The sequence below is a fragment of the Hippoglossus stenolepis genome, chromosome 16 (genome assembly GCF_022539355.2).
Source record: "Hippoglossus stenolepis isolate QCI-W04-F060 chromosome 16, HSTE1.2, whole genome shotgun sequence".
In the NCBI taxonomy this organism is placed as follows: Eukaryota; Metazoa; Chordata; class Actinopteri; order Pleuronectiformes; family Pleuronectidae; genus Hippoglossus; species Hippoglossus stenolepis.
This window is the reverse complement of record NC_061498.1, coordinates 3452265-3479835: the sequence shown is the minus strand read 5'-3', so window position 1 is coordinate 3479835 and position 27571 is coordinate 3452265. Positions and strand designations below refer to the sequence as shown.

The 27571-nt window shown below is 45.0% G+C and overlaps 2 protein-coding genes across 3 annotated transcripts; both read left to right on the top strand.

Annotated features, from left to right (window-relative positions):
• Window positions 1-999: 999 nt before the first annotated feature.
• Window positions 1000-15984, top strand: LOC118123022 (trinucleotide repeat-containing gene 6B protein). 2 transcript variants are annotated; one of them, XM_047343986.1, is made up of 21 exons: window positions 1000-1316; window positions 2554-2641; window positions 3026-3047; window positions 3327-3767; window positions 4337-7354; window positions 7667-7819; window positions 7963-8156; window positions 8315-8377; window positions 8463-8621; window positions 8782-8916; window positions 9845-10045; window positions 10258-10371; window positions 10609-10819; window positions 11001-11153; window positions 11316-11483; window positions 11744-11890; window positions 12118-12210; window positions 12430-12645; window positions 12908-12978; window positions 13725-13864; window positions 13959-15984. In XM_047343986.1, exons 2-21 carry the CDS (start codon window positions 2585-2587, stop codon window positions 14518-14520), a joined length of 6318 nt encoding a protein of 2105 aa, XP_047199942.1. In that variant the 5' UTR covers window positions 1000-1316; window positions 2554-2584; the 3' UTR covers window positions 14521-15984. The 2 variants fall into 2 exon arrangements, with proteins under 2 accessions (XP_047199942.1, XP_047199943.1); XM_047343987.1 differs by lacking the exon at window positions 9845-10045.
• Window positions 15985-17926: 1942 nt separating this feature from the next.
• Window positions 17927-25841, top strand: LOC118123498 (casein kinase I). Its single transcript, XM_035180919.2, has 11 exons — window positions 17927-18165; window positions 21287-21377; window positions 21498-21608; window positions 21852-22000; window positions 22583-22811; window positions 24229-24399; window positions 24504-24652; window positions 24809-25004; window positions 25141-25280; window positions 25426-25494; window positions 25597-25841. The coding sequence occupies exons 2-10, from the start codon at window positions 21302-21304 to the stop codon at window positions 25456-25458; spliced, it is 1254 nt and encodes a 417-aa protein (XP_035036810.1). The 5' UTR covers window positions 17927-18165; window positions 21287-21301; the 3' UTR covers window positions 25459-25494; window positions 25597-25841.
• The last annotated feature ends 1730 nt before the right edge of the window (window positions 25842-27571 follow it).

Here is a 27571-nt window from a genome sequence, read left to right as displayed (position 1 = left end):
GCTAAACTTTTTTTCATTGAGACAACAGAAAACATTTAGGCGTCAGTGCAGTTAATTAATATGGAAACTACTCCACTTCTACAGAACTCAGATTAAAAGACAAAGCAATAGAAAACAAAAACAAAGATAATCTACATTAATTCGGTCGAGCAACTAAACTATATTCTATTATTTTTATTATCAAAAGATCCCACATTAAAAAGTTGTTTCCTTACTATTTAAAGCAGCCCTGGGTACCTTGAAAGGGGCTATAAAAATCTGTTATTATTATTATTATTATTATTATTATTAGCAGAAGTATTAGAAGTAGCATTACATCTGCCAAAAATACTGTAATTCTTTACAGTATTTTTGTGCTGCTCCCTTCATTTTCTTATGTATAAATACTTTAAACATTCACACACTTTTCCATTATGTTACAAACTATGTCTTTTAATCATTGTTATTTTGTTGATGCGTTCATGTGACACAAGTTGCACGTCTGCCCATCTTCACAAATTGTAATTTGACACTTGCTGGTTGGTCACCATCACCAGCCTTTTTACAGGGGGTGTTGAAAATGCAGCCTGAGCTCACGTGAATGTAACTTTTGCACGAGAAATAAAACATCTCCTCCATATTCACAGCAAAGTTAAAGTCAAAGTGAACTTTATTGTCATTTAGAACACACAACAGGAAGTGCACATATACAAAAAAAAAGGCAAGTACACAAGTTTGACCTCAAGACAAATCATTTTAACAGTAAATGTAAACTTGACACTGATGTAAACTTGACACTGATGAACATGAACAGGTTCACTGGACATGACGTGAAGAGCCAGTCCAACTTGTCACGTGGAAACACTGGAGGTCACTTCTTCCCTTCTTGTTCTAATCAGCTGTTGTTTACTTCTTTTTGGTTCGCGTGTACATGACGTCACGCCCCCGGTTGCTCGGGCGCCCCCTGGTGGCTCCTCCTCCTCCTCCCCCACCCTCCCCCCTCTGTGATCGCAGCCTGGTGATTTCATCCGCTTCACAGCTCAGAAGCAAAATGGCCGCTAGTAAACGAACCGACCACACAGCGTCTGACAGTCACCCCGAGGTAACGCGTTGTTTGCGGATCCAGGACTAAAAGAACTCTCGCCTTTCCTCGGATTCTTTTCTACGATCCACGCGTCGCCGCTCGGTGATGTCATTTCTTACTCGACTTCAGCCTTGAAAGCCTCGAAGAACTCGCTCGCTCGGCTAGCTCCCCAGCTAGCCCGCTAGCGCTAGCTCTGCAAGAGATTTTTTTTTTTTTGCACAGACGCACTTTTATGTCCTGTGTGATTCCCGAGGTGAGTGTTGTCGAGCGGTGGCGTGGAAACGCGCCCCGGGCACCTTTTCCACACACGCACCGTGTTTGCTAATGCTAATGCTAATGTGTGTTGTCGTTGTGCAGTCCGCAGCGGTTGTGTTCTTCCGATTGTTATGTGGACGCTGTTTAAGTTGGTCCCCAGCTTGGAGCCCGTCCACCATTAGCACCGCTCGTTTAACGCGTTGTATTTATAAATGTGCAGTTACGAAAAAAAAACGCCACATGAAATGGTGTGAATGGAAAATGGTGCTCGAGGGATAAGGGGCATGTCTTTATCCGATGTGACGTGCGTGTTGTCCGCTCTCAACTGCGCACGGGTCGGCGTCGTCGTGCGGGGTCCGCGGGTCGCGCTGCCCCCTGTGAGCCCCCCGGCTCCTCGGGTCACCCGCTGCTCCGGAGGCGACTAGCATACGTTAGCTGTTAGCACAGAGGTACCTAGCGGCTACACAGCTGTTCCTCCGTGGCCTGTTATTAAAAGGAAACGCGGGTCGGTGGCTCCTCGTGCGGACGCAAACATCTGGACCCGTGGCCACACGTCAACTGGCTGTGAGCCGTAGTGTCAGCTGGTGTGTTTACATGCAACACGGCGAGTTGTCCACTTAGCTCACATTAGCGTTGTGTGACACGATGCTAGATTATCCACAGCTTAGCTCTGGGCCCTGTGGTGTTTACAGACTTTTCCTACAAACATCTCTGTCCATTTACTGCCCTCAGCTTCCTGTGTGGCACGTTTTGTTTTCCACAGAAACCGCCTCGTGGGATTTGCCCAATGCACATATTTACTTTTGGTGGTGATGGTGTTAATGGAGTAGGGGGGGGTCAAGTTATCTCATTAAAGCTTGTGCCTTCTATATCATACTATAGATCATTCTACCCTAACAGACTCATCTACTGGAATACAGGAGAATCTGGCGTTTTCCAGAGTAGTAGAGGGGTCATAGTCTCTCATAGTTTGTGTGGCCGCTGTTTGTCTCCTGGTTGGACTTGCAATCGCTTTCTGGTTAATGAATTATGCAGTGAGGAGCTAGGCTACCACAGGCGGTTGTCAAGCTGTCTGCCCCTGGTTAACGTTACAGCCCTTACAACTCTGACTGTGTAGGAGTAAAACTTGGCACTGGTCGGATGAAGTGCACATTATCTGTTTGTGTGCGTGCATTGCTTTTCCGTACGACTTGAGGTGTTGCAAATAACTGAACGTGTACTTTTCTCTACCCCAGACAGGAGAATCAAGAAAGGGAACAGTAGTTCATGGAAGACAAGAAAAAGAAGAAAGAAGATAAGAAGAAAAGGGAAACCTCTCAGAAGGTTAACGACCAAATATTTACAGCTGATTGTGGTTTATTTTGTGCATTTTGCAGATACTTCGAGAGACATTCCTGGTTCCATATCATTACCATTTAACCAGGATTTTTTTTAAAGTTGAATTGGATCTGATACATGTTAAAAATTATTTGTCATTTCGAACTCGTGTTTTAAAGATTTAGCTTCTTGTACTGATTTTGCCAATTTAGGAAAGAATATCAAAAGTAGATTTTATTTTTGCTCATGTATTCCTCAGTTTCAGTAGCAAGAACTAAGTCTGGTAAGATTAAAGTTGTAGTTCTAAATGGATTCATGATATTGTCTTGTTGCTTTACCAGCTTACCAGTTTCTTCCCAATACCTGACATCATTTTTCTTTCTGTTGTAGGGGCCAGAACAGAAAATCAAAGGTACGTTTGTTTATTTAGTTTATCATGATCCTGCTCTCCTTTTTTTCTCGCTCACTTACTTTATCATTCCATGTGATGATTACCCTAAATTCTAGATTGTTTTATAAGATGCGCTAATCTGCTGCACCCAGTTCTTACAAGAATTTAGAGTTTCCTCAAACTTTTCTTAAACTGTTAATTACAGAGTAGCTGAACCTACCTAGCACATACTGTCTTTCTGTTTTTAACCACACTGAAGTCTACTGGTGATTAATACCTGTTATTCTTTTTATATTTTAGTGCCAGAATCAGCCAAACCCTCCTGCTCCCAGCCGCTCGCCACCCCAGGCTCAGTGTCCCCCAGCCCTGGCCCCGTTGCCCCCTCATCCCCCAGTCCTGGTGCCGCTGGGGTTTCTGCACAAGTTCCTACTGGTGGTGGGAACAATGCAAAGCAGCGGACTGCTGTGGCCAACGGACAGCCCTCCTCCTCCCCCTCTGGCAGCCAGACCTCCCAGCAGCAGCGATACATGTCCAGAGAGGTTCCACCGAGATTTCGCAGCCAGCAGGACCACAAAGTGTTACTGAAGAGAGGCCAGCCGCCGCTGTCCTCCATGCTGCTGGGGGGAGGAGGAGGAGGAGGAGGGGAGGGAGGTACAGGAGGAGGCAGTGGCTGGGCAGCCACCCCTCCTGTGTCCTCACAGGGAGCAGATAACCCCAATGCAAGCACAGCTGGAGGCGCAGGTTCGTCAATGTCAAAGAACGAAAACGATTTTCATGTTAATTGTGTAATCCCCTGAGTGTCACATGCCACATATAGAAGTGATCTCCTGCCATCAAGCAGCAACAGTTGAGGAACTTGATATTGTTTTGATTAATCACAATGCGTTAGAGGAACAAGTAACAGATTTTACAGCAGCACATTAGGGCTGTAGCTGATTTAGACTATCAAACAATGACAAAAGTCAGAGACTAAATTGAATTAAGATGCTCAGATACTTTGACCAAAATGTCTGCAAAGGTAGCTGCACAGACCGGAAAGGAAAAAAAATGCTCGGTTTGAAGAATCTCGGCTTATGATCCGAAGTTAGGACGTTCAGTGGGCAGCTCCTCAGCACAACCCATTGGTTGATGTTACAATATAAATGTCACAATATTTCAGTTGTGAACTTCCTCACGTCAATGATATGCATGTATTGTAGTGACCAATAGGTCAGAGTTGGTATCACCAGTTACACATGTTGTTCGTATTGAATTGATGAATTATTTTCAATTGCAAATCATATCAATGCTCTTTAATTTTGTCATTATAGATTCCAACCTGGGTTCATCCTCCCCTTCACCCCCCAACTCATCTTCATTATGTGTTGCTGCTCTGTCGTCTTCTTCTTCTACTACTACTTCAACTTATGCAAATTCCACATGGGGGGCGGGCTCTGGCAGCCAGTCCTCTTCTCAGGGCTGCGGGACGGTGATTGTGGATGGGACTGACCTGGAGGATTGGCCAAGCATCCTAGGCGGGGCCAAATTGAGTTCTGACGTGGCTGGAGGAGGGGTGCAGGAGCAAGACTGCCCCGGTAACAACAACAGTAGTGCCTCATGGAGTGAGAGAAGCATCCAGCAGAAGGGAGGAACGGCAGGAGGAGGAGCAGGGAACATGGACAATCCTTCCCCACCTCGTTCTTCTCCTCCTCTTTCCTCCTCTTCCTCGCTTAATGAATGTGTTCAGTCAAGTGATGTGTGGGGCTCTTCCACCTCCTCTCAGGTGGAGGCAGGGTTAGGATCAGCAGCATTTTACAATTCCAAAGTCTCCCATCTTCTACCTGGGCCTCAGGAGAGCCCTGTGGGTGGCAGCAGCAGTGTCCCTGGTGCCAATTTTAACCCCAACATGAACCCCTCTGCCTGGCCTGCCCTGGTGCAAGGTGGGACATCAACTTCGGCTAGCGAAGGCCTTCCACTGCACTCGTCCATTACTTCAGCTTCCTCGTTCTCTGCCAGCACCACCCCCATCACCACTCATTCTCTTTCATCTGTGAATCAAACTGGTCTTCATCAGCAGCATACTGAGATAGCTGTTCCGGCCAGAAGTGGAGAACCGCAGCACTTAGGAAACCCGGAGCTGGGTTCAAGTGGGGGAGCAAGAGGAGGAGCAGGACCAAATCAAGAAGGTGGTGATGAGAAAGGTTGTGGGGTTGCTAGTATTGAAGAAGAAGGGAGTGGTAATCTTTCTGGCTCCTCGTCTTCCTCCTTACCTGCCTCTTCTTCTTGGAGATCCATGCCACCAGTGTCCTCTGACCTCAGTGCAGGTGTGTCACCGGCCGATGGGTGGGGTGGGGGAGGCACTGGAGCTCAGGGGCAGGAAGGGAATGCGTGGGGCTTTGGTAGCCAGGGAGAGAAGCCAGGCTGGGGCAAGGGAAATGACGGTGGTTCAAATACCCCAGTGGTATCTCAGGGAGCATGGGAAGGAGGCAGTTCAGAAGCAGAGTGGGCTGGAACAAGGGGCAGTGTAACTTTGACTAACTTAGCAATAGGAAGTGGAAGAGGAGGAGATGTGAGCAGCAGCAACAGCAGCAGTAGTGGAGGCAGTATTGGGGGCAGTGTTCTGCAGGACTCTGCCTCACCAAAGTTTGAAACTATGACAAAAGCTTGGGACAATCAGACAGGGGTGGAGAGTGGAGACAAAGCAGTTTGTGAGTGGGGTGGAGGAGGAGTAGGGGGAGGAGGAGGAGGGCAGGGTGAAGGCACTGGAAGTGGAGCACCTTCATCCTCTAGCGGAGGAGGGTCCACAGCTGGAAGCGGTGGAGAAGGGGCTGGTGGCAGTCACAAGCAGGACCAAGCCTCACCTGTAGACAACCGCTCCCCCCAGACCTCCAATGCTGAAGTGGCCTTACTTGGCATGCTAAATCGATCTGACCTGGACCCCAGAGTACTTTCTAACATGGGCTGGGGGCAGACCCAGATTCGACAGAATGTGGCCTGGGACCTGGACACCACAGCAGGAGTAGGAAACCGAAAGCAAAGAAGTACTTCATCTTCCTCTGCATTCTCATCAGCAACCACGACCACTAGTCGTGGTCCCGGGTACCCCTCTAATACCAGTTCAGTAACTAATGATCCGTCCTCTGGCAGTCACACGGCCAGCCTAAACTCTGGGCCTGCTCCAGTTAAGGATGGCTGCGATGGTGATGCCACACAGTCAACCTGTGGTACTCATGTGCATGGTAGCACTATAAGGAAGCCAGGATTGCCAGAAGAAGATATCAAGGCCAACCCAGGGAAGGCAGCTGGAGGCTGGGGTGATCTTCCACCCGAAACCCAGGGCAAAGGATGGGGGACTGACGAACAACAACAATGGAGGGATCACAGAGGAGGAGGGAACAGGAGAGACACTGGAAATCAGGGTAGCGAGTGGACCGATGGTCCAGAGGAAAAAGGGACAGGGGGATGGAAGGGGACTGGAAGAGGGGAGACAGGTGGTTGGGGAGGACAGGTTGGAGGGGGAGGAGACTGGGGACAGAGGGACTCGAAGCCTGGAGGTGGGTGGGGAGATGGGCGAGGAGATGGACGGGGAGATGGGCGAGGAGATGGACGGGGAGATGGGCGAGGAGATGGCCGGGAGATGGGCGAGATGGCCGGGCGATGGGCGAGAGATGGACGGGGAGATGGGCGGGGAGATGGGCGAGGCCGAGGTGGAGGCAACTCTGATGAGGGATCTTCCTGGGGTAATATGGATGAGGGAGGGTCTCAGCGAGGAGGATGGGAAGGGGGGGATGGGGGTGCAAGCAAATCCCACCAAGATTGGGGGAGTGCCAAGCCCCACACAGCAGCAGCACAGATACCAAACAGCCAAGTGGCACCAATGAAAGCCCCAAATCAACAGCAGCACCAATCACAGGGCCAGCAGCCACCAGGAGGTCCCATGCAAGGTGGGTGGAACAGCCGGTCCAATGTTGGAGGGAGAGATGGAGGTGGAGGTGGAGGTCCACCATCCAAGAATCAGAACCAAAGTTCAGGCTGGACCTCTGGCCCAATCCCCCAAATCTCTGGAGGTGGGGGGGATGCCCTGGAGACCAGTGGCTGGGAAGAACCCTCCCCTCAGTCTATCAGTCGCAAGATGGAAATCGATGATGGCACTTCTGCCTGGGGAGACCCAACCCGCTACAAAAGCAAGAATGTGAACTTGTGGGACAAGAACAGTGCTCCCCCCAGTCAAAGCCACGCTCAGCAGGCCCCGCCTCCAGGCATGCAGCAGCAACCCCCCAGAAGGCAGCAAGGGATGCAGCAAGGGATGCAGCACAGCAGGGATGCAAACTCTCGCAGTGCTGCAGCGGGTAAGCAGAATAATAAGTATGCATTTGGCAAGTCACACCTAAAGTAGATTGAACAGCCGCCTTTAAATTCTTCTTTAAGTATTACAAGTTTTATTCTGCTCATCGGCATCTTATTAATTTTTTAATGTTCTTGATTTCATACATTTAAAAAAAAGCAGCTGTAGCAGGGCACAAAAATGTTTTCTTATGTCAGCTTCAACAACACTTGACAAACTGACAATACTAACTCTTGTAATCAGCCTAACACATTTATTTTGATATTTTTCTGTGGCACATTTCTAAAGTGTATCGTTCAATTTCATCATTCTCCAGGTCCGGGTATGTGGGGAGGAGGTGCACCATCTGGGGATAATGGTAATACTACGTGGGGCCAGGCGTCAGATGCAACAGCAGGCTGGGGGGATCAAGAGGAACCCAGCAAAGCTTCTGGCTGGGGGAACCCTTCACCCAACCCTGGTAAACCTGGTAAGAGCAGAAGAACTACAGAAACTTTAACATGAATCTGAGTCTCAAATCAAGCAACATCACTCAGCTCTCACTTTTAATGGTATTCAGCATTTTTCAAACCAAAGGATCTAACATCATAACCATCTGCTTTGTTCTTAAAGCAGGCACCAAGTCGATGGAAAGCTGGGGTGGGAAGGGAGAGGCCTCCGTTGCAGCCTCCCGTCACGCCAGCTGGGATGAGGAAGACGATGGTAGTGGAGGGGTCTGGAACAACACGACCAACCAGGGCAACAGCTCCTCCTTCAACTCTGGAGGCTGGGGTCAGACTCATGGAGGCAAGAGAGGCAACATGAAGGTAGGAAACTAGAGTTTGGACACAATTCAGTTTATGTATAGTCTCTCTTGATTCATTTTACAAAATAGACAAAACAGTTTCCTCAATACTTACAATTACACGTACTTTTATAATTAATTTTATTGACTGAGAATAATATTTTGATTTCCTTCCCAAAGAGTGGAGGTGGGGAGAGCTGGATGAACCCAGTTTCACGTCAGTTTTCAAACATGGGCCTTCTGGTGAGTTGCACATTCGATTAGTTGTAGTGAATGATATTGATACCATCATTATGTAATGCCACTAAATTATATTGTTGTTTCATAGGGTGATGATCCAAGTGATGACAAAAAGATGGAAGGAGACAAGAGAGGAATGAGTGACTATAACGGAGAGATGCGTAGGGGAGGAAGAGGCGGAGGAGGTTACCGCATGCCTAGTTCCAAAGACATGGGTCCCGTTGACATGGGGCCGTATGGAGACAAGGTAGGAGTCTGTTTGTAATTCACTTCACAGACCTTCCATTTTTATATCTTTTTTTTGGATGTGAAATTCTAAGAGTGACTTGCACTAACTTCAGGTCTAAAGGTAGTAATATTCAGCAGTTGTACAATTCTGTTTTTTTATGGTTTTCATTGCACTTCAGATGGGTGGCCATGGAGGGTTTGCTGGCAGTGGCGGAGGGATGGCTCCACCTCGAGGGATGCACCAACCGGGCATGCATCCGCTGAACTCCCAGGGGTTGCGTGCTCAAGTGCCTCATCAGTTCCTCTCTGCACAGGTCTGTTGTCTTCAGTCGCAGGTGTTTTAAGTTAAGATCAGAGCTGGAAGGTCTCCTCAGAGCCAATATGGACACAAACAGTTGTATTTGGTTATATGATATTTCATATTAATTGAATATTTCACCAAAAAAAGGCTGGTGCTACATGTCTTAAATAGTTGGAGGCAAAGCGATATGCATTGAAACCTGTAGTGATATGTTGGTCTGGTTTGTAGACGTGAATGTTGTTGGTTGGGCTTGCTAGCTGTTGAAATGAATTATTTATTGCCTGATTTCCTTTTGGTCCGGCACTTACCACACTTTCCAGGGCGCATACAAATTGAGGTCAAATATAAAAATAAACATGTCGCTGTGTTCTGTGTAAGTAAATACTAATTGGATATTCACCAATATTATAGAAAGTATCCTCACATCACAAAAAGGCCTGGAACATGGGACAAGAGCATTTTACATGTGGGTTACATATCACAAAATGTGGTGTCGTCTTTTTTTCAGGATCTGCACCAAATTGTTTTTACAGCAGGATTTCATGGATGTGTCTGGTTCTTCCCTGACAAATACCGCATCATTTAACCAAGTTTCGTGGAAATCCATCAAGTTGTTTTTGCCAAATCTTTCTTACAAACAAACAAACAAACAAACATAACCTCGGTGGAGGTAAAAATGGAAAAAAAGCATAATAGTGACAAAATAATCCTCCACATCAACAAGTAAAATACCACAACAAGATTAATTACAAGAATATAAGCCTCTAAAAACAAGATAATTAAAATATTGAATATTAAAATATCTGCAGAAAATAAGACTTCATGGTTTGAATAATAATTTAATTTGAATATTTGAAGTCAATAATTTATTTGGAATAATGGAGTGTCCCTCCTACTCCATTAAGTGGAGCTCTATATAAGTAAATCCCTGTGATGTGCAGGTGCCGGGTCCTATGCTGAAGCAGATGCCTTCTCCTGGTAGCAGTGTGGGTGGAGTGGTTGGTGGAGTGGGAGGTGTCGGCAGCGTCGGAAGTGTCGGCGGGGTCGGTGGTGTTGGTGGAGGGGTGATCCCTCCTCAAATTTCCCCACAGCAGCTAGCAATGCTCAGCAACATTTACCCCCATGTGCAGCAGTTCCATCTGGTATGTGCCTCAATCTTAGATTGTTAATTGATGGATTGACTCATGGACTAGACATTTTAATATACTGTCCTTTGTGCATAATATCTTAGTAACAGATGGTTAATTGTAATCCAGCTTGTGACTTCACTTACTTGCAGTGTCTGTGTGAGCATAGACTTACATATGCTGTTCACCTTCATGTCTTCATGTCCATTTCTTCCACCGCCCCACAGGCTTGTCAGCTCCTTCTGCAGCAGCAGCAGCAACAGCAACAACAGCAGCTCCTGCAGAACCAGAGGAAGTTCCCTCAGCCTCAGCCTCTCAGGCAGCAGGCAGACCCACAGCAGGTGAACATGTTTATATTCTACAATCATTGTTATACCACATTCAGGGTCATCAGGATTTCAACCATTCTGTATTTCTCTGCTGTAACTACAACATGTCAACACTGCTCTCAGCAAGGAATTGGTCAAAGTTGATGGGTGTATTTGTAAATGTAACACTTAGTATTAAGACAATTGTCTTTCACATGACGTCAGTGTCTTTCGTGTGTTAGAAACATCATCTTCTTGTATCTTCCTCAGCTGGCGAGGATTATGGCTATTCTGCAGCAGCAGAGGCAGCATCAGCAGGGTGGGGTTGGAGGAGCTGGAACAGGAGGAGGGGGCTCCAAACTGTCCCCTTCTCACCTGGGAGCAGGCCTCTCCAAACAGCCCATGGTTGACTCCCTTCCACATCCTGGAATGGGGGGGCCCTTATCAGACCATCATGCCAAAACACAAGGGATGTACTCTGGTGAGTCCAACAGGCAAAATCTTAGCGGTTAGACTAATACAGTCTGTTGTAAATGTAACTGTAAATAAAGTTGTTAAGTGCTAAAAGCCTTATCTGGTGGCGGGTCTGTGTAATCTTCTAGGTGAGCCAGTAACAGCCACTTGTAAATGTGAAATCTCTATAAACACTGATCTCTTTTCAGGGCTTGCCCCTGGTGGTAACATGTCAGGATTGGAGCTTGGTCCCATGATGGGAGGCATGAAGGAAACCGGAGGACAGCAGTCCAGATTCAAGTGGATGATGGAGGGACACTCCCCAGCTCCCTCTCCCCCCAACCCAAGCCTTCATAAGAACGGTGGGCTGACAAATTTCACACTTCAGGAACGCTCACATCTCAGGCTTCTGTCCGTCTGCTATTGACTGAACTGATAATCACCCTCATTCATAATGTATCTGAATGAAGCTCTGTCAGTTGAATCTGTTTGACCTGATTTCTCCCTTGTGTGCTCTTCTGAAGGCCCGTTACCCAGTTCTATAAAGGTGAGAGGAGGATCCCCTTACTCCCAGTATGAAATGCTGGGCGGTGATGGTTTAGGGATTCCCCCACAGGGCTCTGCAGACAACTGGCATCGAACTCCCGGTAGTAAAATGGGGAACAAACCTGCCATATCCAGCTGGCCTCCAGGTGAGTTTGCCTGAGTCAGGGTCAGAGAAGCAATGAAGAGAAATCGTTAATTCCAACTCAGGCTCAAATAATATGCAGCATGTGACAAATGTATTGGACAAGAGCTCTTTACCTAATCTAAAGAAAATAAGAACAAACTAATTGCAAAACATTTGCTCCTTATTATTGTCAAATTGTTCCTAAATACATTTTGAACAATAAACACGGCCACATCCATGATAACACATCATTTTAATAAGTTTACTGTTGTCTGATCACAGAGTTCCAGCCCGGTGTGCCCTGGAAAGGAATCCAGAGTAGTGGAGACCCCGAGTCTGACCCCTACATGACTCCTGGTAGTGTTCTTGGCTCCCCAGGACCCCCAAGCCTCAATGACTCTGACCACCAGTTACTACGAGACAACATAGGTATTTGTGCACTTTGTGTTCAAGTTCTTTTAACTTGTACTACATTTTAAACTATATGCATTGTTAATAGTGCAACCTACGTTTGGTTCCTGTGGCTTTATTGTTAGTCATGGCTCGAATGTTTTGTTAACCAGTGTTCCTCACAATCTGTCTGCTGTCCAGCTGGACTTTGGTTGCCCTGTCTTGTTTATCACAGAATGTGTTTATAACCTTGTAATGTTTTGTAGGGCCAAACCCTTCCCTCAACACCTCGCTGCCTTCACCTGGTGCCTGGCCCTACAGTGCCTCAGACAGTCTGCTCAGCAATGCACACAGCACAGGTACATGTTTATTTTCTGTATTTCGTTTTGCAACTTGACCTTTAGACTCTCTTTCATCTTATAATCTCTGTTTTTTTTACTGGTGCACAAGTTATGTCTTTTTTGGAGAGACGCCTAAGCAGTTGGCTGAACTATGTCGTCTCCACTCCCATTTCTGTGGTCTCTTTGTCAAAACTCATATTCCCCCTCCTTCTCCCCCCCTCTCCATTTCCTCCTCAGGAAAGTACTCGGAGTACAAGCCCAGCTGGCCTCCAGAGCCCATCGGACAAAACAAGTTTTGGAAAACCAATCGCAACAGCTCGCATCTGCCACGCCCCCCTCCTGGCTTAACTAATCAGAAGCAGGCCTCGCCCTCCCCATGGGGCAGTGGGGGCCCACGGTCGGCCCGGAGCTGGGGAGGAGGTGGGATGAATCAAGAGTCAAGATATGGGCCAGGTACAGGCGAACGATCTCGTTATTTCACAACAATTTGTCAGCTTACTTCTCAACTATATGCTGCGTAGAGAAAGATCCTCTTTACAGTGACATGTTGGCTCAGCTTTAAGTAAAGCATCATGAATCCTAGTAGATACATTCTCTTCATGTAGATACGTTCTCTTCAGTGTTATCTCTGTTTGTCAACTAAGACATTCCCTCTAATTGTTTGATCCTTGTCGTCTTTTCGGTTTGTCTCCCTCCTTGTCTGTTTTCATTAAAGGCTCAGCTTGGAGCGATGGCACGGCCTCCAGAGGCAGCTGCTGGTTGTTGCTGAGCAACCTGACCCCGCAGGTAAGGATGTAAACATAAGAGGGACAGGTTGAGAGAAATGGCGTTTGTAACAACATTGAATTTAGACAGTTGCAGTGTCACCACCAGTAAACCTGTACACTGAAATTATGTAGAAGGGTGAGTGTGATGTGCAACAACGTAGAACTCAGTTTATCAGAGTTTATCATGGCTGTAAAGTAGAACACCTGCCCAGACAGACTGGTCAGGGTTTAGATTCAGAAGCATTAAACGTCTGTGCTCATTCATCTGTATTCTCCTTCAGTCTGTCTTATGTAAATTAGACAGAATGATGCGTGACCCATCTGTAATTGGATTGTGAAGTTGGATGAGCCATTTAATCAATTAGAGTCTGCACAAATGACACTGGCGTGACACTGCTCTGCGAAAAGCCTAGAAATGAAAATGTTTAATTATAAGTCAAAGCACACATAATATTTTTTAGTCGTATAGATTTTTTTAATATAAACCTATTTGGCTTCAGTCAGTGCTCTTGTGCACTAGTCTATCTCAGAGTATTTGTGGCAGACTCAGACTAAATAAAGCTGCAGTCTCACCACATTATTAAGTCTGGATTCTTCATACACATAACTGTGGTTGTGTAATCCCCTAGATGCCCTGACATTTCACTGCCACTGTAATTGATGACTCAAGATTGTGGACCATAACTCGAGCATTGTTACATTACATCACTTAACATGCATACTCTAAATCTTTTACACGTAACCTTCATTCTTGGTTCCCTGTAGATCGATGGCTCCACACTGAGGACTATCTGCATGCAGCATGGCCCCCTGCTGACCTTCCATCTTGGCCTAACCCAGGGCAGCGCTCTGATTCGCTACAGCAGCCGGCAGGAAGCAGCCAAGGCCCAGGGTGCACTACACATGTAGGTTAACCTGTGCACTCACTAATACACACATGCTTCAAATCGATCATTCTCCTGTTGATCTAACGAGCCCTCTCTTGTGACTCCTTCTCAGGTGTGTTTTGGGCAACACCACAATCCTGGCGGAGTTTGTGAGTGAGGAGGAAGTTGCTCGCTATTTTGCACATTCCCAGGCCGGAGGGACAGAGGGGGGCAGCTCAGGAGGGGCCCCAGCCAGTGGAATGCAGGGCTCGTCTGGTACAGGCACCTCTGTGGCCAACAGTGGTGGTAGCTCCCCCGGGAGTGAGCGGGCACCAGCACCAACTTCAGGTGGAAATGGAGGAGGCGGGGAAAGTGGAACAGCGGGTCTAGGTAGTGTGAGGTCCTCCGGGTCTGGCTGGCAAAGTCTCGATGGTACTGGCAGTTCTTCAGACACCTCTTCAGCCCAAGGACCCGGGCTAGGGATATTTTCCCAGTGGAGCACGAATGGGTCAGGGGAGGGAGGAGGTGTTGGGGGAGTTGAGGGTGGGAGGTCTGGCCTCTGGGGTGGCATGACTGCCGGATACCCCAGCAGCAGCCTGTGGGGGGCACCGCAAATGGAGGAAAGGCTCCAAATGGACAGCCCTGCTGCATTGTTGCCTGGCGACCTGCTGGGGGGAGGAGCTGACTCCATCTGATGAGGCCCCTCCATTTGTATGTGTAGGTTTGGACACACTGATACAACATACACTGGGTTACATATGTACTTACTATAGCACACACACACAAACACAAACACATTTACATGGTATGCATATTAATTAATGTACTACACATATACCACATGTGCATACATATACTCAGTATGCATATTGACGTGCACACACATAAAGCAGAAATGTGAGACATGCTTACACACATTCTTGTGGCCAGACTTAAGCTATTATATAAACAAATGCAGGGACTGTTAGATGTGTATACAGCCTTTTTCCACAGATGAAGATTTCAACTGCTTAGACTTGAAACCTGAAAAAGAATGAAAAGTCAGTTGGTCTGAAAGACTTGACTGGATTGCAATGTGCTTAGTAAATAGGGGACTTTTCAACAGATTTACATACACATGCACACACCAAATACAGACAAGCCTTCAGACAGTTGGGCACTGTACACAGCATTACCTTCATCGTATAAGAGAACTTAAAACTACTACATGATGTGAGGTTAAAGTGCAGTTTGTATTCGTGTCCCCTTAAAGACGGAGACGGAATCCAAACACATGCAAACAGCTCTGACTGACAGCAGAACTGTATCTTACTGTGTATGTTCAGTTTATTTTTTTTTTCTCTGTTTGTTTGTATGTATGGTTTTAATTTTTGAACAGTGAAAATATTGAAAAATGTCATTGTTCTGTTTTCAAAATGCTGACCTCCTACTGTTGTATCTCACGCACTCTTTCTCTGTTATACTCTCTTGAACATGTTTGTTACTGTTGCAGTGATAAATGTTAAATTGCTGGCAGTTTGCGGCTATGTTGCATTTCTCCACGTGTCGATGCTGCGCGCAGTATCATACACACGATATTGACATGTGTATGAGTGAGACTGAGACCAAGTAAGTGGATTACACCACCGCAGTTTGTGTGTGTGCGTGCGTGTGAATGTGAGAAAAATGTGTGTGTGCATGTTAATGCCTGTCGTTATGTGGGCAAGGCTGCTTACTATACAGAAGGTCTATACAAAAATGTTTTTGAGTGCTATCGGTATACTGCTGACTGTGTTAAGAAATATTGGCACTAATGCTTTTTTTCTCATTTGAAGTTGTTTGTTTTTTTTAGCAGACTTGTCTTTTTTATTGTCCGACCTGCAATAATAAAAAAAAAAAAGAACATTTTAATGACACAAAGAGCTGAAGGCATAAGAGTTGAGAAAACGGACATGCCAAATCTTATCAACTGTGTGGAGCGGGAGGGAAGGGTGGGACGGGTTGTTTACAGATGCAGAGTAAGAGTTACCGTACGTTTTTAATATTCTGTTGTGTATTCGTTTTAAATTAAGACAGGCTTTAACACTCCTGTTCAGTGTTTTCGTTTTGAGATTTTACAAAGGAAAAATTTATTTAAACAATGAGAACAAGATTAATAAAGATGAAAGTATTGGCTTCTACATTTGTCCTCGTGATAATTTCTGTTTTGTTTGAAGTCAGGTTCGTGGAGTTTGGTTAAAAGTGAAGCCACGAGTTGTTCAGGCCGAGTAACGTCCGGTCTGAACCAGTCAAACTGCCTCTTATCCGTTCCTCTGTTGATGTGACAATCTGCTTTAATGCAAATGTGAAACCTAAGCCTGACATTAAGGTGGAATGGCAGCTCATGGACTGGGCCAGGGTGGAACAAGCCAGTGTGTCCATCTGTCACCCTCTCATTACCATCCACACACCAATCCTATTTAACGTGCACGTCATCCTGCAGTAAGCCACTGCTCACTGTATGAAATGACTCCTCTGAGGTAACTGTGAGCTGTCGTTGTGTGAAGTGGACGTGACTTTCTCCAGAAACTTTCTAATAAACCACTAATGTCCAGAGATCAAAGCTCCGATACTGTGATGGCACCATTCTCAAAAATATACTCCTCATAGAAGTGTGATTTCAGGTATTTCAGCACCTAGATATTAACCTCAATAGGGATAATACAATTATCAGATTCAATAATAGACCATTATCTAAAAGGGAGCTCATATGTATATGTTTGTGTGTATATATACAACCGCCATGCTTTGTAAACAAGATTACACAAAAACAACTGAACGGATTACTACGAAACTTGGTGGTAGGATGTGGTATTGGTCAGGAAAGAACCCATTCAATATTTGGGAGGGATCCAGGGATTTGTTTTCTTTTCACATTTTCCTTGTTTTTTTTTCATAGAAGAATTCATGAAAGAAATCTGTCCTGTTTAGGTGACAGACACGAATCAGTGCAATTTGCTGATAATATAAAAAAAGTGCTCCACAATAGAAGCAATGTATGAATGTGTGAATGGCAATGAACTGAATAAAAACTTTGAATTTAAAATAAATAATAATGCATCTTTTCTGACACGTTGATTAATTGGGATGGGATGGCTCAGAAACCTCATGACGCTGCTAAACCTGGAAATAATGAAGTACTATTTGAGGAGGGTCATCTGGGAAATGTGAGCCTGTTTGGGGCTGAGAGGTAATTACATTGTTAAATTAAAAACACTGCAGGACAAATAAAACACCCATCAGTGATGGTACATGTCTGAAGATGCTATTCCATCTTCCTCTCTCTCATCTATTACATTTGTTTTTGTTATTTTCCCTTTTGTTTTTCTTAAATTCTAAATATTTAGAATCAGAATCAGCTTTGTTTGCCAGGCATGAGCACACAAACTAGGAATTTGACTCTGCTGTAGTTGCGCTCAGTGCACTTACACAAACAGACAATTAACAGCAGACTACCAGAAACTAGCAGAATAAACAGAACCACTGTGTGCAATATAAATAAACTGAACAGGACAGCATGTGAAGCACCTTGTACCTGTGTTTTTATAGGTGCTATATAAATAAAGTTTTAATAATTTTTTATTAGATACAACTCACTAACTAACCCTATGATAATAATTATTATGGCTTTAAGATAAGATCATCTTTTATTAGTCAATGGGGAAATATGCAATATAACAGCAGCAAGGGTCAAAGTAAGTAAGTAATAATAGATAACATGCAAGAAAAATATGAATGGAATAAAAACGAGTATATACAGTGTAAAAACAAGAAGTACTATTTGCAGTGTGAGAATTTAACAAATTTAACAATAATAATCATATCATAATAATACTAACAATAATATGAATATAATAAGAATGCTAACAACGATATTAATACAATAATAATATAAATAATACTAACATTCATAATAACAATATGTACAGTGTGAGAACAATTTAACAACAACAACAATACTAACCATAACAATAATACTAACAATAATAATATTCATATTTTGTGTTATGATTATTTGTGCGTGGTGTTTTAAGGCGCGGTGACGTGCCGCCGCCTGTGCCCTGTCATGCGGACGGTGACATCATCAGCTGCTGTTAAGTAACGGGAGGAGGAGACAGGCTCGAGCGGAGAAGGGCCGCCCGCGCCGCTGGATCTTCTCGGGGACTATCAACAGGGAGCGCAGCCGACGACAGAGCCAGGAGCTGGGGGTATGAACGCCGCGAGAATCCGCTCCCATCCTCCGCTGCCCGGACCCCTGTCCCGCTGACAACCGCCGGATCAGCATCTACACGCAAGCAGCTCTCGGACGAACCCAGTATCGGGTGAGTGGCGGCTCGGGGGACCGGGGAAACCGGGGGGGAAAAGCGGCCCGGTTTCGGCCGAGGGAGAGTCTCGCATTCACGGCTTACAGGAGAGGGGGGGAGGGGGCTAGCATCGAGCCTGGCTCTCCACACGGGCTCCGTACATGGGTGCGGCTGGAGGGGAGACGTGTAACATGTCCGCCCGAGATGTTCCGACACATTTCCAGCGTTTATTTGACCCGTTTTCCTGAATATTCACGGTGTTTCCATTAGCTCGCTCTTAGCCGCTAGCGCTCCGCTGCCCGCGGTCCGGCTGCTATTCTTCAACCCTACGTTACTCCCTGTGTGCACATCAAACCCGGCTAGCTTCCTGAGCACCGCCGCGGTTAACGTGTTTATTTAAACTTCATATTAAAGCGGTTAACGTTGATTTAAAAAAAAAAAAAAAAGCCTTCCTCCATCTTCTTCTTCTTCTCATCGAATCACAAGCTCGAAAAGCTGCGCACACCTGCCGCTACGTTTAAAAACCACACGACCCACAGTGTGATTTCTAACGTAAGGTGTTGTATTTTTTTAACGTAAGATATTGTGTTAACGTGTGTACTCGTCATGGAGAGAGAGAGAGAGTGTGTGTGTGTGTGACAGCTGCCACAGTGTGAGAGGCGTTGCACTGTGATTGTGAAATCCTCTGGCTACTTGTGTTTTTTCTTCTTCTTCTTGTTGTGTCACGTTTTGCACCAGCGGTTGTGTTCAAGTTCAAGAAATACACGTTTTTATTTCGCACTGGGAACATCCTGTGTCCAGCAGCCAGCTTCCTGTGGGCGATTACTACCATCAGGGCACGTGCTGTTATTTTACGTGGAGTGTGACAGGGTGATTCCACCAGCGTCTCTTCGCACAGGCCCACGTAGGAAACCAGTAGCACCGCGCTCCCAGTTTGACCATGTATGTGTTTTGCAATATGTGTTTTTAATTTGTTGTCTGGATGACCACTGTGCAGTTTTGCCCTTCACGCGCACCTTAAAGGGATAGTTCACCCAAAAAAATGCCGATGGAGGTTGTGGGTGAGTCCACAAAACAGTTAAACAACGTAAACGTGGCTCCAGGGGACATTTATTATAAAAACACGGTGTAAATGACGCCGTTTGAATGTCAGGGCTCACAGGCTTACGTTTGTGGACTCAAACCCTTCAGCTGGTGAGTAGATGATGAGTGAACTTTCATTTTTCAGTGAAGTGTCCCTTTAAACATGGTGCATCTGTGTGCACCACTATCTCTGTCACACGTCACTCGCCACAGCCGTCAGGAGGGCGTTTGAGGTTGTGTGTGTGTTTGCCCAGTGACACTTGTGGGCACGTGGAATGGTCTGGAGGACACAACAAATACGTAGTGAAAACACTGGTTTAAAGTTGTGTATTGCACTAAATGTCTTATAAGTGTAAAACACTGATTTTTGCTTCTTAGTGAAGGTTGTGGTTTTAAAATCTTTATGAGCAGAGAATGTCAAACTCTTGATAAACAGCCAAACAAAGGGTAAAAGTCTGAGGTCAATCAATTGTACTATATGTCACTCACAATGCATAAGCATATCGATGTATAGTGGACCTTTTGTTGTATTGCTAAAGATTAAAATAATATTGTGATCATTATTGATATTGTTTAATTGCCCAGTCCTACTTTGTATTGTTGTGATTGTGCCCTGCTGAAATCGAACCATTCTTAAACTCTTACCACCGTTCTTCTATGGCTCACTTTTTTTCTCCCAGTATGTTGAGGAAGGAAACGAGGACGGAGCCACACGAGTTGTTTGCGTTGGATTCCTCTCTCAGGGCTCCGGTGATCCACGTTGACCGCATAGCAGACATAACTGTTGAAAGTCATTGGCTAGCGTCTGCAGCTCTGTTACAGCGGAGCGCCGTAACCTCTGAGGGGATTTCTGTTGACGTAAAGGATGTTCGGTTGGAACACAAAGTCGATACAGGGGACTGGTTCCGCAGATTCGATGACTGTGCTATTTGCTGGAGTTGTTTTCCGAAAAGCAGAAGTCGTCTGACGGGGCGGCGTTCTGTGATTTCTGGGTTGTCATGAGACTGTTTCACGTTTCCTATAGAGGATGTAGATTGAGGTCACACGAAGTGGAGCGCAGGAATCCATACTGATGATACAGTCCATTTCATGTACTGTCCTATTGAATTGCCAACCGGGCACATGACATGAACTCCCATAATAACTCCGAGCCCGAGTGGAAGAGTTATTTGCAGACACACCAGTGCTACATTTGGAACTGGGGTCCGGTGTTTCTATAAAGAGCACGGTTTGTTTACATGACGTTCCCAAATTACTGGTTAGGAAGCAAATCAGCGTGATGAAAGCTTTGATGCATTCTGCGCGGCACTCTGCTTTGTGAAGTTCGGTGCACAGAGTTGTCTCAGGGCCTTGACACACATAAAGCCAGCCAGCGCTCCGCAGGGCTGCTCATGCCTTCCCTCCCTTGGCAGTGCCGGCACAGAACAGTAGAGAGCTTAGTCTTTGCTTTTGCAGTGGCTGCACAATGTGGCGTGGTGGAGCGAGTGCTAAATAAATGATGATCCTGCCCCAGCGTCACGTGCAGCTCGGCTCAGAAGATGCACTTCATTTCCTTGTGTGTGACAAGTCCGGGTACGAATGCAGCAGCTGATTCTGAACCACTCGACTTCTAAGTTGCAACTGGCGTTTGTGTGTAGCCTTCGTTTGGCTGTATATCTTTCTCCTCCTCTTCCTGCGTTTGTTGATCCCAGCGAAGCCACCTCCCCCTCCCAGTTATCCTACAAATCTAATCATGTGTTTCTGGAGGCCAGACAGCTGTTTGCTGATCAACAAGCCCTTCTTAGGTTACATCCTCTCACACACACACGTGGTCAGTTCTGCATGTCTGGGATCGACGATCATCATGTGAGCAGCTGACCGTCTCTGGTCGGAATAACTTGCCTCATCTGCCACTTGGGAAGTTGAGAAAACAGTACTACTCTTTTTATGTTCAGTTTACAGTGGCTCAGCCTGTAGTGTTTCAGGGTCAGTGGTGAGAGACGAGAAGTGCCGCACAGACAAGCCTGGTGTCATGTGCCGTCTTCTCAACAAAACTTTGTTGTCTTATCTGTGACAGACACAACCTGCAGCCATGGAGCTGAGAGTGGGAAACAAGTACCGGCTCGGGAGAAAGATAGGAAGTGGCTCCTTCGGTGACATTTATCTTGGTAAGTGAAATATAATAAAAAATTGTACTGGAAAATCTCCTATAATCACCTGTCTGCCCTGGTACTGGTGAATTTGCCGCGGCTTTTTACATGTGTGATGTTTTTCGTGTCTTCCCCAAGGTGCCAACATTGCCACTGGTGAGGAGGTGGCCATCAAGCTCGAATGTGTGAAGACCAAACACCCACAACTGCACATCGAGAGCAAGTTTTACAAGATGATGCAAGGAGGAGGTAAGAAAGTGAATACAGCTTTGACATGCAAGACTTTTCAACACATCCCTTTTGGAAACAAATTGAATTCTTACAACACAAATGTCTGAAGGACTGTCATCTTTCAAATTGTTGCAATATGAATCCATCATTAGTGAGCCCTCACAAATTCCAATGGAACTTTTATGTTATGTAAAAATCACTAGATTTATAAATATGTTATTCACAAACTTAATATTTTGTGTGCGTGCACTTGTATTCTAGTCGGCATTCCATCGATAAAGTGGTGTGGTGCGGAGGGAGACTACAACGTGATGGTAATGGAGCTGCTCGGTCCCAGTCTGGAGGACCTGTTCAACTTTTGCTCCCGAAAGTTCAGCCTGAAGACCGTCCTGCTTCTGGCGGACCAGATGGTACGTCTTGTCTCTAACGTCAGGGGTAATAGAAGTAAGACAGTTTCACAGAGTCTCAGTTAACATCTCACCATGTGGAACTGTTCTGTTTACGAGCAGAAGGCACAGACGTAAAAAATTCTGATCTAGGTCATGTGCTTGAGCTCAATGAATTTTGCTTGTTGGTGCATGCTCGTATATAAACACTGCACACGAATCCCCTGAGGCTTGTTTAAAGACTGTAGATGACTTGGTCTCCACGACTCCTGTGCATCCACTGTACCGAACAACTCTGGCCTCTGCTTAGACAGAACTGGCCTAGATATTTAATTTCATGGATTGCTCGCTCAAGCAGAATTCATCTCACCTTTTGTTCTAACCGCCAACTTGCTGTGTCAGGCCTTTGTATGGGTGTTTGACTCTCCACGTTTAGCCGGGGATCATCACCTTCTGGTGTCCGGTTTTCATATATCGAGTGCTGGCCTAACGGCATCTAAATGTGATAGTGACCTTGTGTTCGTGTCACCGTGAAACTCCAGTGTATCCTTTAAATATACAGAAAAACAAAGTCTCAACATTCCTCGTCTCCCCTGTGCTCTTCAGATCAGCCGCATCGAGTACATCCACTCCAAGAATTTCATCCATCGGGATGTGAAGCCTGACAACTTCCTCATGGGGCTCGGCAAGAAGGGCAACCTGGTGTACATCATTGACTTTGGCCTGGCCAAAAAATACCGTGATGCCCGCACGCACCAGCACATCCCTTACAGAGAGAACAAGAACCTGACTGGCACGGCACGCTACGCCTCCATCAACACACATCTTGGAATTGGTAAGGTCCCTTTTTCTTTTCCTCATTCGTGTTGCTACTTGACCGTGTCACTCACCATGTTATCAGGCAGTCCTGTTGGTACAAGAAAGCTTCACTTAGACTTGTTGTGATTCATGTGTGTTGATTTTCTGTGTTTTAACCGTCATGTTTTAATCAAACATAAATACAGCAGGATGCCATGTGTACAGTAGAAAAATAAGAGTTACATTTAATTGTATTCATAAAGGAACATTCATAATGGTGAGGTGTCCTCTGCTCCATCAGGGTCTTATCCTCGCTCCACTTTATCAGCTGCCTCTAAACATCATGTTAATGTGATTTATCAGAGCTGGCTTATGATGATGTCTCCCTCTACACAAAGCTCATCCCTAGCATGGAGATGTAATGCACTGTATTATGTGCTGGATTATACCCGTCACTTATCTTAGAAGTCATTTACTTAAATCTGTAATATCCCCTCTCCCTACGGATGATTTTATTTTTAAACCTTCTAACTCATTCTTACTGAACTACTCTTAAGTCTGTTCTTCTAAATGTTGAACATTCCTCCTTTCTATGTCAGTCTTTGTTGACACACCCTCTTAAGGTTGGAGGATGCAAGGGAATAGCTCTCACGAGAATGGAAAATGAAGGAAATGCCATTCGGGATAGAATGTTGTGCTGTTGTCATCTCATGCTTTATCAGATAGTCTGTGGTTAACTGTTTAACCCCCCCCCCCTTTCTACTGGCAGTGTTTTTAGCTGAACTGTTGTCGATTCAGTAAGTTATTTATCTGCTATGTATTTTGGTTTTAGGTTAGATGCCAACTGGAGAGATGAATGAAATGAGTGTAGGATAGATTAAAAAAAATTGGGGCTAGAACCATCACTGTTTTAATATTTAACCCTAATCTGTGTATGAAATAAATACACAAATTATTAACAAAGGCTTTATTCTCAGTAAGAAGTGCCAGATGAACACCTTATTTATTTATTTATATTAGGTCAAGGAAATCTGAGTTCTTAATGCAGAAGAGATTTGCTGACATGTAGTGTAACTAGAAACCACCCACAACTCATCACACTACCGTTTTCTGTCACATGTTGATATTTGTAAACCACTGATGCTGAATAAAATAGCTGAGCCACATATGACTAATGTAGTAACCACCATATTTCTTTCAGTTCTCTATAGTCATACAGAGCAAGATAAATTGTTTGGCCAGATTGTGACACATTTCCAAGCCCAGTTACTTAATAGAACTCATTGGCCTTTTTTCTCTTTCTAGACAACATAAGCTGTATTTTATTGACCCATTGGTGACTATTAATTGTGCCGATTTACAAAGCACTCTAAACTGTGACTTGTAGGACTAGGCAGACATCCCTGAGCTCTTTCACTCACTCCTCTTCCCTCTCTCTTGTTTTCTGTCCACAGAGCAGTCCAGACGTGACGACCTGGAGTCTCTGGGCTATGTCCTCATGTACTTCAACCTGGGCTCCCTCCCCTGGCAGGGCCTCAAGGCTGCGACCAAGAGACAGAAGTATGAACGAATCAGCGAGAAGAAAATGTCCACACCTATTGAGGTTCTTTGCAAAGGTTACCCTTGTAAGTGATGTTGCGGTGTTACCTCTATGTATTTGTGCAGCAACAAATGTTATCTAATTAAAATCCATTCACTGATGTTGATCCTCTGATTTGTTCTCCCACAGCTGAGTTCTCCACATACCTGAATTTCTGCCGTTCACTTCGTTTTGATGACAAGCCAGACTACTCCTACCTTCGACAGCTCTTCAGGAATCTGTTCCACCGACAGGGCTTCTCCTATGATTATGTCTTTGACTGGAACATGCTCAAATTTGTAAGTTTACATCAGGTGTTTCTAACTGAATTGATGTTGAATTTTGTTCAGGTGCAAAGCTTCCATCAGTGCACAAAAGTATCTGATAATCAGATATAATACAGATGATTAGAAGCTATATAATTTTAGCTTTAATAAGGCTGTTTTGACTGTCAGGGTGCCAGTCGGACAGCTGAGGATGGAGAACGGGAGAGGAGGACGGGAGATGAGAGGGATGAGCGGATCGGAGGAGTCCCCAGGGTGTCTGCATCGCGAGGCCTTCCCCCGGGTCCCAACCCTATAGTTCCCAACAGAGTCAGGAATGGGCCAGAACAGGCAATCTCTAACCCAGCCTCACGGGTCCCGCAGTCTGGTGAGTTTTCTGCTCAGGTCTCAAACTCCCATCTGTCCTTTAATAAACTGTTTCTGTTATTAAAAGACTGTAGCAGATGTGTTTTCTATTTTGAGCATCAGATACGGTCAGTTCTCAACTCAACTAATCATTTCAGGGAACACGTCGCCACGTGCAATTTCTCGTGCAGAGAGGGAAAGGAAGGTGAGCATGCGCCTCCATCGTGGAGCTCCGGCCAACGTATCGTCCTCTGACCTCACAGCCCGTCACGACCAGTCCAGAATTTCCACATCCCAGGTGAGAAAACGCACTGCTCCCTTCGTCGTGCATAAAGCTATCGGAACAATAATTTCATTGGGTGAGATGTATCATTGCAAAATGTGTCACAGGTTTGTGAGACAGCAAATTCTTCCTCTTAAGTCTAAATCTGTTTCTTCTGCAGGTCAGCGTGCCCTTTGAGCACATGGGGAAGTAGAACTATTTTGGCTCTGCATGCACATGGAATTGACAGGTAAGCTCTACTTCACTCATGCATTCACATGCTGACTGCAAAATTGCACTTCTCACCAACACATGGCCTTCTCAATAACTGACATTCCACTTGTTGTTGCAGGGCTGCAAGATGAGTCCATCGCTCTGGTTTTTTTCCTTTGTTTTTTACCTTGTCTTATTACAAGATGATTGCCAATGGACACGTGGATCTTTGGAAAAGGACAGTAATTTTTTAAAGGATCCAGAGAAGTACATTACAGCATCCAACATGCACTCTTTCATGAACCCTTCTGCTGATCCCTGGATCACCACCACCACTATACAAAAAAAACTAAATAAATGAAAGACAGTGCTAAGACATTGTTACTCCCTGGTTGCTCTTACCTGTTTCCCCCCTTCCTCAAAGCATTCCCTCAATACCCTCTGTCTGACAAATGTGAACTGTTAGCATCAAAGAAGCAAAATGGTATCAGGGACACACGCATGTTATGATATAGGCTTAGTACAGATTTATCCTTTTCAGTTCAATCAGCAAAAACAACTTTGAAATGAATGTTGTCTCTCTTTCGTGAAGACATCTTAAATTGAACCTTATTTTGAGTTTACGTTCTGTGTATTTTTCAAAGAGGTAACTGCTAAATGATGAAGAGGTAGGCGGGGAGAGGGGTAGAGCACAAAAAGAAAGGAAACTTTGAAAAGGACAAGTAAGTGATGTTTTAGCTGTTGTACAGTAACGTTTCTGGTGAAGTAGGAAGTGGTCCTTGCTTGCCCTTCATCCATCCATGTCGTGACGATGTTCTTTTCCTCAAACTCGGCCACCAAAACCTCCACCACCCCTTTTTTATTTTTGCCTGTTCTTAATTGTGTGCTTTCTTTTGGGTTTTAATGTGAGTGGGTAAGGTGAAGAATGACCATAGATATTGCAAAGACACACTCCCAAGTCTTGAGGGACGCTCCTCAGGAAATTCTCATTGTATTTGACCAGAGACCATAGCTGCCCGTTTTGGCTAACAAATAGTGGCTGCAATTTTTATGATAGTTCTTAATGTTACCTTTTTTTAATTTTATTTCTATTGTTTTTATTATTGGAGGCCATGGGGGGGCAGGATCTGATAGGGATTACCGTTGGGGTGGGGGGGATGGGGCATCCAATGATTTTTATTTTTTATGTTTACTCCACTGTACATATTTTTTTTAAATTTTGATGTAAAGGCAAAATGTGGTTTTGTTTTAATACTGTAAAGTAGAATAATGCATACTATTGACAAATAGGGGCTGGGTTCAGAAGTTTAGGTATTTAAAGTACTAAAATGGTGGGATGGGCTACTATTGCTTTGCCAGCTGGGTCATCCTGTGTGCGTGCGTGCGTGTGTGTGTGTGTGTGTGTGCATGTGTGTGTGCGCGTGTGAGAGAGATAATAATGATACAGAAAATCCCTGCTAAGAATACACGACTCATTCTGTCTTTGTATGCAGATTGCTTTTATCTTTGTCCTCTCTGCTATTTATGTTAAACTATTTTATCTGTCTGTAACAACTTTCTGTTTTTATTCTCTTGTCTCTGTTTCATTTCATCCTCCGGTAATTTATTAGAATGACCTTGTTCAGCTTTTGTTTCTTTCCTCCACCGATCACCTTCGTTCTTCTGTTTCCGCCCCAGCACGACGCACGGGGCTTTTCAATGCTCCTTCTGCAAAAAAATCACATCCTGCTAGTTTGATGTCACCTTTTTTTTTTTTGGGGGGGGATTTTAACCTCCAGCAGCCTCGATGATGTCACTCAGAAGAAAACATACATAACCGATGCAATTGCAGGGATGTGTAAATAGCAGTGTACTGTGTGTAAATCACTTTGTACAGGCCACCGTGACCCAGTGGCAGCGTAACTGTTGGTCTGGAAGAGGCTGAGGCGACGGGGTGGGTGGGGGTTTCACTTTATGTATTGTGTACTGATAGCTTGTACAGTTCTTTAACACACTTTATTTACAACAGTATTTGTGTATATTTTATGAAGTAATAAAAATGAATAACGTTGCTCACACCTTGCAGCTGCTGTTTTGTTTTTCGTGGTGTGGGGGTGTTGCTTCTGCTCAGTTAC

Excerpts from the sequence above, each read along its gene's own strand:
- LOC118123498 (XM_035180919.2), top strand. The coding sequence starts at position 21,302 with ATGGAGCTGAGAGTGGGAAACAAGTACCGGCTCGGGAGAAAGATAGGA. Across the intron at positions 24,400-24,503 it reads TCTTTGCAAAGGTTACCCTT|CTGAGTTCTCCACATACCTG; the intron begins GTAAGTGATGTT and ends GTTCTCCCACAG. Across the intron at positions 25,281-25,425 it reads CCAGAATTTCCACATCCCAG|GTCAGCGTGCCCTTTGAGCA; the intron begins GTGAGAAAACGC and ends TTTCTTCTGCAG.
- LOC118123022 (XM_047343986.1), top strand. The coding sequence starts at position 2,585 with ATGGAAGACAAGAAAAAGAAGAAAGAAGATAAGAAGAAAAGGGAAACC. Across the intron at positions 3,768-4,336 it reads AAGCACAGCTGGAGGCGCAG|ATTCCAACCTGGGTTCATCC; the intron begins GTTCGTCAATGT and ends TTGTCATTATAG. Across the intron at positions 8,157-8,314 it reads GCAAGAGAGGCAACATGAAG|AGTGGAGGTGGGGAGAGCTG; the intron begins GTAGGAAACTAG and ends TCCTTCCCAAAG.